This window comes from Hippopotamus amphibius, chromosome 2 (assembly GCF_030028045.1).
Source record: "Hippopotamus amphibius kiboko isolate mHipAmp2 chromosome 2, mHipAmp2.hap2, whole genome shotgun sequence".
NCBI classification, from domain to species: domain Eukaryota; kingdom Metazoa; phylum Chordata; class Mammalia; order Artiodactyla; family Hippopotamidae; genus Hippopotamus; species Hippopotamus amphibius.
The window spans coordinates 182138883-182152309 of NC_080187.1; the positions used below are offsets into that span (position 1 = coordinate 182138883).

The 13427-nt window shown below is 34.4% G+C and overlaps 1 protein-coding gene across 2 annotated transcripts in view; it reads left to right on the forward strand.

Annotated features, from left to right (window-relative positions):
• The window catches only part of SPRED1 (sprouty related EVH1 domain containing 1), a 114611-nt gene that overhangs the window by 85334 nt on the left and 15850 nt on the right, over positions 1-13427 (forward strand). For both annotated transcript variants that reach the window (XM_057722509.1, XM_057722508.1), the window contains one exon: positions 4878-5030. In XM_057722509.1, coding sequence (XP_057578492.1) covers positions 4878-5030 — 153 coding nt within the window. The remainder of the gene's footprint in view (positions 1-4877; positions 5031-13427) is intronic.

Genomic DNA, 13427 nt, shown 5'->3' on the forward strand with positions numbered 1-13427 from the left:
ACCTTTTTTTTTTTTTTTTTTTTTTTTTTTAATTCCATATATATGAGTTAGCATACAATATTTGTTTTTCTCTTTCTGGCTTACTTCACTCTGTATGACAGACTCTAGGTCTATCCACCTCATTACATATAGCTCCATTTCATTCCTTTTTATAGCTGAGTAATATTCCATTGTATATATATGCCACATCTTCTTTATCCATTCATTTGTTGATGGGCATTTAGGTTGCTTCCATGTCCTGGTTACTGTAAATAGTGCTGCAATGAACATTACGGTACATGTTTCTTTTTGGATTCTGGTTTTCTCTGGGTATATGCCCAGTAGTGGGATTGCTGGATCATATGGTAGTTCTATTTTTAGTTTTTTAAGGAACCTCCAAACTATTTTCCATAGTGATTGTACACTTCCTAACATCAAATATAACACAAAAATAAACTCAAAATGGATTAAAGACCTAAATGTAAGGCCAGACACTATAAAACTCCTAGAGGAAAACATAGGTAGAACACTCTATGACATCCATCAAAGCAAGATCCTTTTTGACCCACCTCCTAGAATCATGGAAATAAAATCAAGAATAAACAAATGGGACCTAGTGAAACTTAAAAGCTTTTGCACAGCGAAAGAAACCTTAAACAAGACAAGAAGGCAACCCTCAGAATGGGAGAAAATACTTGCCAACAAAGCACCAGACAAAGGATTCATCTCCAAAATATACAAGCAGCTCATGCAGCTTCATACCAAAAAAGCAAATAACCCAATCCAGAAATGGGCAGACAACCTAAACAGACATTTCTCCAAAGAAGACATACAGATGGCCAACAAACACATGAAAAGATGCTCAACATCACTAATCATTAGAGAAATGCAAGTCAAAGCCACAATGAGGTATCACCTCCCACTGGTCAGAATGGCCATCAACAAATCTAGAAACAACAAATGTTGGGAGAGGGTGTGGAGAAAAGGGAACTCTCCTGCACTGTTGGTGGGAATGTAAGTTGCTGCAGCCACTGTGGAAAACAGTTTGGAGGTTCCTTTTTGACCTTTAGTTTCTTCCTATGGAGTAGAGAGATAATAACGCTAAGTACCTCGAAGGGTTGTTGTAAGGATTGAATTGAGTTAACCCATGTAAAGTACTTGGGACAATGTCTGATACATAGAAAATGCTTAATGTGTGTTAACTATCATCACTACAAAGAAGTGAAAAGGAGTGAGCTATTGCTACATGTCAACATAAATAAATTTCATGAAAAAAACAACAAAAAAAAAGCAAGTTCCATAACATCCCAAGTAGCATGATACCAGATAAAATTCAGAAGCACCTAGAACTAAATATTGTTTAGGAATAACACTTTTGGGGTAAAACTGTAAAGAAGAGTAAGAAATTGGAAAATACACAACTACTTCAAGGTAGTATTTACCTATCGAAGTGGTAGAGGAGGGGAATACTATTATTTGTTGTCTTGATATTATTTGTTACCTTGGTTATTTCTCTTTCTTAAGTTGGGTGTAAAGTATACACATTCACTTTATTACCTTTATATTATTATGTCTATAATCCTTTATATAAAATATTTCCTAAGGGAAATATCTGGTTTGGTATATATCCTTCCTTATACTGATAAAATTTTAAACTATCTATTTACCCATCCTACCAGTTTGACAGATAGGATCATGGCACACTGACAGTTCTGTACCTAGCTTTTTTCATTTAGCAATATCTTGTGAGCACTGCACACAGATCTTTTTAATGGCTTTTAGAATTCTATCATATATGTATAGCATAATTTTTTAACCAGTCCTGTGCTGATATAGCCATAGATTTTTTTCTCTTTTTTTGTTAAAAAGAGTGCTACGATGATTATTTGTATGTGTATCTATATATACAATCAGTTTCTCAAAGAGGAAATGCCTCCCACCAACAGTGCAAAAATTCTCATTTCTCCATACCCTCGCCAACATTACTCGTTATGTATATTTTCCATCATTTCTAGTCCGTATTAAAAATTGGCATCACATTTTTAAGTCTTTAATTGAAGTCCAGCATCTTTTCACGTATTTATTGTGTTTCTTTTTCCTACAAAATAAAGTTGGACTTTATTGGCCAAAAGGCACATGAAAAGCTGCTCAACATCACTAATTATTAGAGAAATGCAAATCAAAACTACAATGAGGTATCACCTCACACCAGTTAGAATGGGCATCATCAGAAAATCTACAAACAGTAAATGCTGGAGAGGGTGTGGAGAAAAGGGAACCCTCTTGCGCTGTTGGTGGGAATGTAAATTGATCCAGCCACTATGGAGAACTGTATGGAGGTTCCTTGTAAAACTAAAAATAGAGTTACCATTTGACCCAGCAATCCCACTACTGGGCATATACCCAGAGAACACCATAATTCAAAAAGAAACATGCACTCTAATGTTCATTGCAGCACTCTTCACAATAGCCAGAACATGGAAGCAACCTAAATGTCCATCAGCAGAGGAATGGATAAAAAAGATGTGGTACATATTATATATAATGGAATATTACTCAGCTGTAAAAAGAAATGAAACTGGGACATTTGTAAAGACATGAATGGACCTAGAAACTGTCATGCAGAGTGAAGTGAGTCAGAAAGAGAAAAACAAATATCGTATATAAACACATACATGCAGAATATAGAAAAATGGTACAAATCAACCAGTGTGCAAGGTAGAAATAGAGACACAGATGCAGAGAACAAGCATGGACGCCAAGTGGGGAAAGCAGGGAGGGTTGGGGGGGAATGAACTGGGAGATTGGGATACCAAATTGTACACTCTAAATATATGCAGTTTATTGTATGTTAACTGCATCTCAATAAAAGTTCTAAAAAAAAAAAAAGAATATATGGCAATTACATTGAATTTTAATATATGAGAGCGTATAAAATTTTCCTATTTTTAAAATAAAATTTTTTTCAGGATGAAAAAAAGTATTTTTAATCAAAATGAAATGTATTACTATTTAATGTACAGAACATAAGTAGAATTAACCTAAGTACAGTAAAACGGTGGCTCATGTAACCATTTTGTATTTGTTCAGATACATATTTTTAAGGAAGCTTTATTTTATTTTACAATTCTTAAATGATTTCTCAGCTTAGCATGCAGTAAAGACAATGTGATCAAAATAGTTGTCGCCATTGAAAGCATAATTTATGATCACTTCTGATATTACTACTAATATTATAGTTTATGCCTGTTCATAGTTTTTAATCTTTTGAGTATCTCAACTAACCCTGAGGTTTTAATACAAATATTATACCCAGTTTATAACAAAAAGGAATTGTGATTTAGGGAAGTTAATTGCTTAAATTTTATACCCTAGTTGAATAAGGCAAGGTTCCAACCTAGGCCCTTTCTCTAAACCTTTTTGTTGTTGTTTTCTTCTATTCAATTTGCTTATGCTTTTTCACAATTACTTGGGTCATTTATTTTGAAAACTCTCTGGAATAAATATGTTTCCTGAGTTATTTTTACTCTTCCCAATTTTGATCATGCAGTTTGAAAGAATGTTTGCTGGATACCGTTATTTAGCCACCTCCTTTCCAATAACTTAGCATTAACTGTCATAACACATTGGCACAGCTATTAGGAAAATTAGCTAAAAATAACAATTAACTGGATTTGACATATTTAGTCTTAAGTGACAGTAGACTCTCAGATACATTTTTTAAAGTTTAATTGCTTACTTCCTGGTAAAATAACAGCTTTTAGTTTTCAGAGATTTTCACATATATTATCATCTCATTAAATCCTTGTGACAATCCATGTCATAAAACAGTGTAGGTATTATAATTATTTGATAATTGAAAAAGCTGAGTTCCAGAGAAACTAAGTGTCACAAAGCTTCTTTGTTTCAGAGCAAGGACCAGAACATACATTTATAAATTTCTTATATCTTAGCCATTTTATGAACTTTATTGCTTAATACTAGAAGTAGTACCAAATTTTGATGTTTTTTATTTTTATTTAAAAGCCTGTAAGGGTTTCTACCTTTAAAATTGTTAGCCCTATTATGGTTATTCTAAATTAGTTTAAAATGAGCCAGTAAAAGTATTTCTGTCGTTTTACTTGGCTGTCACAGTTTCTTCCCAAATAAGTATATACTAATGGGAAAAATAATAGCAAATAGTTATCTCATTTCATTGAAAACACACACACACACACCTCGTCAGGACTTTCTGTTTTATAATGTGTTGCTTCACTTATTCAACATTTATTTCAGAGAAATACTGTTTATGAAATTCCAAAAGCATTTTGTTAGTTACTGTCATTATCTGAGCATATCTCCTTCCCTGAGTCTTGTATATGATTTGAATCCTTCTAAATAATCAGTAAGTTCAGGCTAATTCATTCATTCACGCATTCAGCAAGGTCATGGACTGCTGTCCTCCTTCTTTGATTACTCGTATCACGTAGCACAATCCTTGGTACTGTGTAAAAAAAAAAACGTTTTTAAAAGAAAACTTGCAAAGTAACAATTTTATCGATTTGTATTTTCTTTCTCACAATTTCTTCACTTTCTGTGTACATATATCAGTTTTAGTTGTAATTAACAGCTTTATTATAATCAGATCTCTCTCTCACATGGCATGGTTAGCCTTCTAATTCTTCCTATGTTGTTTTTTATAAGAAGGTCCATTTTGCTCATAAAGTTGTTGTTTTTTTTTAATATTTTATTTTGATGTGGCTTCCTAGCACACATTTGAGTTTGGGAAATTGCCATACACAGTGATGGTGGTGTTAGAGACTTACTGATTTGCTAAATTTTTGTTGGAGTGAAGGTATCTTATTTTGTTGTTGTTTTTATATTCTGGCAACTAATGAGTTGGGAATTGTTCCCATTAGGCAGCCGAAGAGGATACTTCCAGTTCTCTAGTGAAAGATCATCTTTTCCAGCAAGAGACAGTTGTAACCAGTGAGCCTTACAGAAGCTCAAGACCTTCTCCCTTTGAAGATCTGAATGCCAGAAGAGTCTACCTGCAAAGCCAAGCCAATCAGGTGAGAAAATAAATATTTTGCAGTATGTTATTCGTATGTATAGAAATCGGATGTGTTAGATAAAAACATTAGGACAGAGAATAAGATTTATAATGAGTCAAATCCAGAATGAGACAATAAATATGTCATAATATCCTATACAAGTGTAATAATTGAGTCATAAATTTGACTAAATTTTTTGATGATAAAGGGGAAAAGATGTTTGTTACATTTTCGTTATCCAGGAGAAGGATACAAAGGAAAATAAACCATAGTTTCTGTTCTAAAACAGTTTCTGATGGAGTAATAGGTACGTGCTCATAGTGTTATGGGAACACAGGATAGGGGCATTGAACTCGTTGTGGAAGATGAGAGTTTGTGTTTTTTCTTAAGATATACCTGAACTTTTCAAGGATGAGGACAATTATTAACTCAATGAAGAGGGTGGGGCTGGTGATGAAAATCGGCAGGGAAAACACAGAAAGAGTGGGAGGATGAATGTTTTAAACAGAGGGAACTTTAGTCAGCATAGTCTGCCATAACAAAATACCATAAGTTTATGGGTGGATTAAACAACAATTTTTTTCCTCACAGTTTCTGAAGGCTTTGAAGTCCAAGGTTAGGGTGCCAGCATGGTTGATTCCTAGTGAGGACTCTCTTCCTGGATTGCAGACAGCCGCTTTGTCTGTGTTGTCTCATGCACCAGAGAGCATGCAAATGAGCAAGCTCTCTGGTGTCTCTCATAAGGGCACTAATCCTGTCACACCAGGACCACACCTTTCATGACCTAACTACCTCCTGAAGGCCCCATCTCCAAATACCATCACATTGGGACTTAGAGTTTCGTATGAATTGGGGAGGGGTCGGGGAGACACAAACATTTAGTTCATAGCAGGGAGCAGTATGAGCAGAGGTATGCATGACTTAGGAGGAAACATCATGGAGGGGGGAAAAGGAGAGGCAAAGAGAACAAGAGCCAGATTGTTGGGTTTTATGTCCTGCAAAACACTTTAGACTTAATCTTGTTTGTTGCTTCACAAACCTGGGTACACATTCATGATCCAGAAGACACAAGAAACCACAGATTAAACACAGTGCATTTTTATGGAGTGTCAGTTTTACTTAAAAACAAAAAATTCCAAAGTGGTATACCAGGTTTACATTCCTACTAGTGGTGGGAATTTTCCTGAACACTTGGTATTGCCCCTCCTCCCCCCACAAACACCTCTTTTTCCAATTTAGTCACTTAGTGGAAGTAAAGTAGTATTTTATTGTGATTTTAATTTATACTTTCCTGATTACTACTGCCATTGAGCAACTTTTTTGCTTATTTGACCATTTAGAAATTCTGTTTTGTCAAGTACCTATTCAAGTATTTTGTACATCTTATATTGAGTTGTCTTTTTCTTATTGATTTATAGGCATTTTCATTTTATTTATTTTGGAATTAAGTCCTTTGTTGGATATATGAATTGCAGATATCGTCTCTCTGGTGGTCTTTTTACTCTCTTAATAATGTCTTTTGCTGAATAAGAGTTCTTAATTTTAATAGAACAGTAATTTAGTGATCTTTTCCCTCTCCGGTTAGTGCTTTTTGTGTCTTGTATAAGAAATCTTGAGTATTCTCACCAAACCAGGAAAATATTTTCTGTTGTCTTTCAGAAGTGTTATTATTTTTTCTTGCATGTTTGATTTTTATAAGTGGTATAAGATTAGAAGGTCAAGGGTTCCCTCCCTGCACACCCCCCTCAAATCTGGACAGTCAGTGATCCAATACCACATAGTGAAAATCTGTGCTTTCTGAAACAAATGCATTGCATTTTCAGCTTTGTCATGTGGCTGTATGTGTGTGGATCTGTTTCTAATCTGTTTCCCTTAGCCTGTTTGTCTATTTTTATACCAATACCATGCTTTTAAAATTACAGTAGTTTTATATTTCTTGGATCTGGGAGTTATCACCCCCAGCTTTGTCCTTCAAGATCTTGTTGTTCTTGACCTATGTAAATTTTAGAGTCAGCTTATCAATTTTCACAAAACTCCTAGAATTTTGATTGGCATTTTATTGCATTCATAAATTAATTTGGGGGAAATTGACATCTTGACAATACTGAATCTTCTAATTCATGAAATGGTATATTCATTCATTTATCTTTTGTTAGAGTTATTCTTAGATATTTAATTTTTGTAAGTGTATTTAGGTATTTATTATAAGTATATTTTGTAAGTTAACCTTATATCCAGAGACATTGTTAAATTAATTTATTAACTCTGTACTTAAAATCTGTAAATTTTTTAAATGTTTATATCTTATCGCCCTGGCTAGGACTTCTAGTGCAGAGGGGGGATTGACTTTCTTATTGTGTTCCTTATCTAAGGGGAACGCTTTCTATAGTCATTGCATTCATCATTAACTATGGTATTTTCTGTGTGTTTTCATAGATCCCTTTTAACAGATTAAGGTATCTGTTATTCCCACATGACTAAGTTTTTATCACATGCTTTTTCTGCAGTAATTAAAATGATTCTGGTTTTTTTCCTTGTTGATTATGTTGATTGGTAAATTGTAATAATTGGTTTGCAACCTTGCAGTCTTGGAATAAACCCATCTTGGTTGCCGTGTAATACTCATACATGCACATATATACATATGCATACATGCATACATAAAACTGTGTTTATTAATATTTTATGTAGGATTCTTATGTCTGTGTTCATGAAAAAGATTGACATACAATTTTCTTTTCTTACAATATCCCAGATGGGTATTACAATCAAGGTATGCTAACTTCATAAAATAAATTGGGCAGTATTTCTTTTTTTGCAGTTTGTGGAAGAGTTTAAAATTTGTTGTTTTTCTTAAATGTTTGGTAGAATTTCCTGGTGAAGCCATCTGAGTGCAGAATTTTCTTTGTCAGATGATTTTGAATTATGGGTCAGTTTCTTTTTAATTTTATTTATTTATTATTTTTGGGGGGATACACCAAGTTCAATCATCTGTTTTTATACACATATCCCCGTATTCCCTCCCTCCCTTGACTCCCCCCCCCCCGAGTACCCCCCCATCCTCCCCTTCCCAGTCCTCTAAGGCATCTTCCATCCTTGAGTTGAACTCCCTTTGTTATACAACAACTTCCCACTGGCTATCTATTTTACAGCTGGTAGTATATATATGTCTGTGCTACTCTCTCTCTTCATCTCTTCTTCCCCTTCACCCCCTGCCCCCTCCCAAACCTCAAGTTCTCCAGTCCATTTTCTGCATCTGCGTCCTTATTCTTGACACTGAGTTCATCAGTACCATTTTTAGATTCCGTATATGTGAGTTAGCATACAATATTTGTCTTTCTCTGACTTACTTCACTCTGTATGACAGACTCTAGGTCTATCCACCTCATTACATATAGCTCCATCTCATCCCTTTTTATAGCTGAGTAATATTCCATTGTACGGGTCAGTTTCTTTAACAGATATAGGACTATTCTGATTTTCTGATTCTTTTTAGAAAAGTTTTTTTCTTCTGACCTATATGTTTATTGCTTTTTATAAGATTTTGTTTTTTATTCTTTTTTTAATTGAAAATTTCAAACATTCTAGAAGTAGAATGAAAAGTGCAGTCAGTTGCCATGTACTACCCTGCTTCTGACATTAGTCATTGGCAGAATGATGATATACCATATTTTCATTATTATTCAGAAATGGGTTGATATTTAAACATTTGGGGTTTTCTAGTTTTCTTTTTATTGCAAATATTCAAAGAAAATACTCTGAATGGTTTCATTCATTAACATTTGTTGAGGCTTGGTGCCATGTGCACTTGAAAAGACTGAATATTCTTAGTTGTTGGGTGCATTGTTCTTTCTATATATTAGGTCAGGTTTGTCATTCTGCTTGTCAGGAACTGTGCATGGTATGATTAAAAATCTCTAACTTTGATTGTAGGATCATTTTGTTTTAATTCCATCAGTTATTTACTTTATATATTTTGAGGCTATTATATATTGCTTGTAATTTTATAATTGTCATACCTTTGTGTTAAATTGACTCTCTTGTCATTATGAAATATCCTTCTTTATCTCTGGTAATACTTTTTGCCTAAAAGTCTACTTTGTCTGATATTAGTATGGCTACATCAATTTTATTTTGGCTAACGTTTACACAGTGTGTGTTTTTCCATCCTTTTACTTTCAACATTTGTGTGTCATATATAAGACGTCTCTTTTATTTTATTTTATTTTTTTAATTTTATTTATTTATTTATTATTTTTGGGGGGGTACACCAAGTTCAATCAACTGTTTTTATACACATATCCCCAAGATGTCTCTTTTAAACCATACATAGTTGGGTTTTGGTTTTTCCTCAGGGTGTTTTTGTCTTTTAGAGTATTTTTTCTATTTACTTTTACTACAATCATTGATATAGTATAAATCTACCATCATTTTTTTTCCATTTGCGCCATTTGTTCTCTTCATTATTTCTTCCACTTTGCTTATTCATGTATATTTAACTACTTAATTTTTCTTCTTTATTAGATAATTGGTAATAAATTAGATAATTGGTTCAATGTTTCTATCGTATTCCTAGAGATCACAATATGCATTGTTGACTCCTTAGAATCTACCCTAAAATGATTTTTTTTAAGCACTTCTGGAAAATGCATGGATCCTACAATACCTTAATACCATTTACCTCTTCCTCATTTACCTTTTGTGTTGTTGTTGTCATGAATTTTAGTTCATTATTATTCTGTGTGTATATATTTATAACTTCCCAAAATAATATTTTAAACAGTCAACATTGATTTCATTTTATCCACCTACTTTTGCTTTTGGCTGTTCTTTAATCCCTTCTATTGCTATTAAGAAAACACTGTCTTTGGCTTTTTGCTGTTTTATTATGCAGTGCCTAGGTGTTAGGTTTTTTATTGGGTTTATAGAGCTTTTTGAATCTGTGGCTGATATATTTGAACAGATTTCGAAGTTTCTCCACCATTGTCTCTTCAAATACTGTTTCTAAATCTGAGGCTCAGGGAAAGATAAGGGATGGAGTCATTATCCAACAATGGAAATTAAAACTATGAGAGAAGTTTGAATTACTCTGTAAGAAGAATAATATTCAAAGCTGGGACACTGGGGATCACCAAATATTAAGAGGTAGGGTGTTAAAGAACAGTCACATAGATAGGAGAACTAAGAAAGGGTAATAATATCTCAGAAGCATGGGAAGGAGAGTTAAAAAGGTAAGTAATGGAGTAGTTAATTAATGTATTGCAATTACATGGTCCAATAAAATTTGGATTCATCTCTGTAAAGGTAATTGGTACCCCTAACATAGTTTCAGTGGGATCAGGAGACATTTATGACAAGAGAAGAAACACTATGGGCTCCTTTCAAAAGTTTGACTACAGAGGCCTTTAGAGAATAGATGGAGCTAGAAGGTGCAGGGCCAAGGAGTATATATGTTTATAATTTGAAGGAATAAAGAAAGTGAGAAGTTAAAGATTTGGGACAGAGGGAATAATTCTGATAAAGACCCAAAGGAAATTATCAAGGACACAGAGGAATTACATTGAAAGAAGAATTACTTCATTTTTCTAAACTGAAGAGGAGTTTAGGTAGAACTATAGATTTTTTAAAAAGGAGATAGAAGGTTAATGAAATTCAGACTTGATCAATTCAGCAGTGTGCCCTTGCATTCTTGGAGAAACCTAAAACTTAATTGTTATTTTTATGCTAAAGACTTGAATGTGGGGGCGGGGGGTGAAGAGAAAATAAAAAACCTTCTGGATCATCGGGAAATTTTTCTTCCAGCAACTCCCAATACAGCCATACCATAGCAAATAAACATGGTTTGGAATATTCAAGTTAGACACAGTTTATGAACGGTTCCCTGCTAGTAGATCTGATTAATTAGATTGTTTAAGGTTGCAAGAAAAAGAAAAAGATATTCTAAGGCTATGTAAATTGATGGGGGCTTATCGTAATGGCCTGGGCAAGTACCAGGCTGATAGCACATATTCATAACCTCCCTGGTCCTGCGGATAGCCCCGTCCTCCACTCTAATTAAGTCTAATGCCAGTGTTTCCCATCTCAGTAAATCTCACTTATACATTTGCTCAGGGTAGAAACTTGAAGCTATCCTGACTCATTCCTCTCTCTGTCTCATACTGTAGGTATCCAATTAATCAGCAATCCCAGAAGCACTACATTCAAAGTATATTTCTTACTCAGACCTTCATCATTTCTTGCTGTTATAGTCTTCTAATTTCCCTACTTCCACTCTTATCCTTCCCACACGCTCCCATGATCTGTTCACACAGTAACCAAAGTGATCCTTATCAAAGTGTTCAAAACTTTACAAAAGTCTAGCATCCTATTTAGAACAACATACAGAGGTTTTGCAAAGCTGTACATGATTTTGTTGGTGGCTTCTCCACAAAAAATAGATTTATTTTCTATTCTTTCTCACGCACAAGCTCCTTAATACCTCGACTTTCTATATTTTAAATATATTAAGAATATCTGTGCCTCAGGGGCTTTGCATTTGCTTTTCCCTTTATCTGGGACACTCTTCCTCCAGATGTTCACTTCAGGTCACCTCTACTGTGAAGCCTTCCCTGAGCACTCTAAATGAAAAATCAATCCCTTCATCACTGTATCCTTTGCTATTTTATTTTTCTTAATAACACTTATCATTTCCTGATTATAATTTATCTATTCATATATTTTTTGTTTGTTCACTGATGTATTGAGGAATCTAGAAGTTGCTAAGATAAAGCCCCTAGTAAACATTTGTTGAATGAAAGAATAAGTGAATAAATGCTAACAACATCACCTTGGAAGAATCCTACACCAGAGGGATAACCTTGCCAAAAGGACCAAATTACTTCCTTGCTGTCAAGAAATGAACAGTCTGAAATTTTACCCTAACTAGCAAGTTCTCTGAATGCTGCCAGAAGAGGTAAGACTGCTAGATCGGAGACAAAGGATTTTATTACTCACAGTGTAATAAAGTAGCATCAGCCTTGTGTTTGTGTCAGTTCCCCTTGCTTCCCGAGCCCCACAGGGGCGGTGCTAAGCTGCTCAGGTGAATATTGCACGCTCAGTGGTTTGAATCTCAATATTGGAACCCTGAGTTTTGGGGAACCCCAGTCTTTTATAATGGGCAATACTCCTCCCTGACCTTTGCCAGGGAGGGACACAGAGTCTTCGTTATACTCGTTACTAAACAGTCCTAACTTCAAAGGAGAGATATTATGTCTTTCAAGGGTTTCCCTATTCACACATCTTTGAAAAGTCTGAAGCAAAGGTAGATAGTATCTCTGGTCACTGTATCTGCAGAAGTGAGACCCATGGAGAACTGTCACCTAACACTAGTTTAGGTTTTCCCATCTAGCAGTGCTTAAATAGGCATTGTCAGTGTTTGACTCATTTTCTATGCTTCCACAGAAAGAATGTACCTTTCAGGTTCCTGGAGGTCATTTCACTATAGATGTATAAGACCACATGTATCAGTGGGCTTATGATCAAAGATTTATGATGTGTTTGATACATAGAAAATTATACGTGTAATGAACACCTGAGAAACCAAAAAACTTAAAAAAAAAAAAAAGATCACCCCCCCAATCCTGTTCCCTTGCCTTCATCCTAGAGGTGACCATTATCTTGGATTGTGTTTACTTATTAGCATTCTTATGATTTTCTTGGTAATACAAACCACTTCTTTTTCTTCTGCCAGTAGATATTTCAGTTGTTTCCATATTTTTGTTATTCGGCATACTGCTAATACAAGCTTTCTTGCCCCTCAACTATTCTTGTGCAAGTTTCTTTAGGGTGTACAGAAAAGGGCTTTTGATACTGATGTGCTATAAAAAGGCTCTGGGACAAATTAGTGTGTAGGACTCATGTATTCTGTGAGTATAAGAAATATATATTGAGCATTTGAGAAGTTAGGGAAATAACTGATTATTCCCTTACAAACAGATTTTAACCATATACTCTTATATAACCTTGTTATTGAGTAATAAAATTTTCAGTTCACTTCTTTTTCAGTTTTATTTGTGGCCAGTATCTCCTAGTTTATGGTGGGTTTTCACTCTCTTTATGGTATTTTGGTGAACAGATGTTGTAAAATTTATTACAATTGAATTTATTATTCTTTTCCTAGTTGGTGTTTTTACACCACCTTGTCTCAAAAATTTTTCTCTTGCTTTTATTCTTAAAGTTTTACAGTTTTGTCTGTAAAACAAACTGATTTTTCTTCCACTTTTATTTTTTCCATATGGATTATTGGTTGTTACAGCTCCACTTACTGGATCCTTCCCCCGACTGATGGGCAGTGCCATATCTGTCTTATATCAAGTTTCTGTTTCTGATCTCTCTTATCTGTTGGTCTGTTTGTCCTGGCACCAGTGCCACATTGTC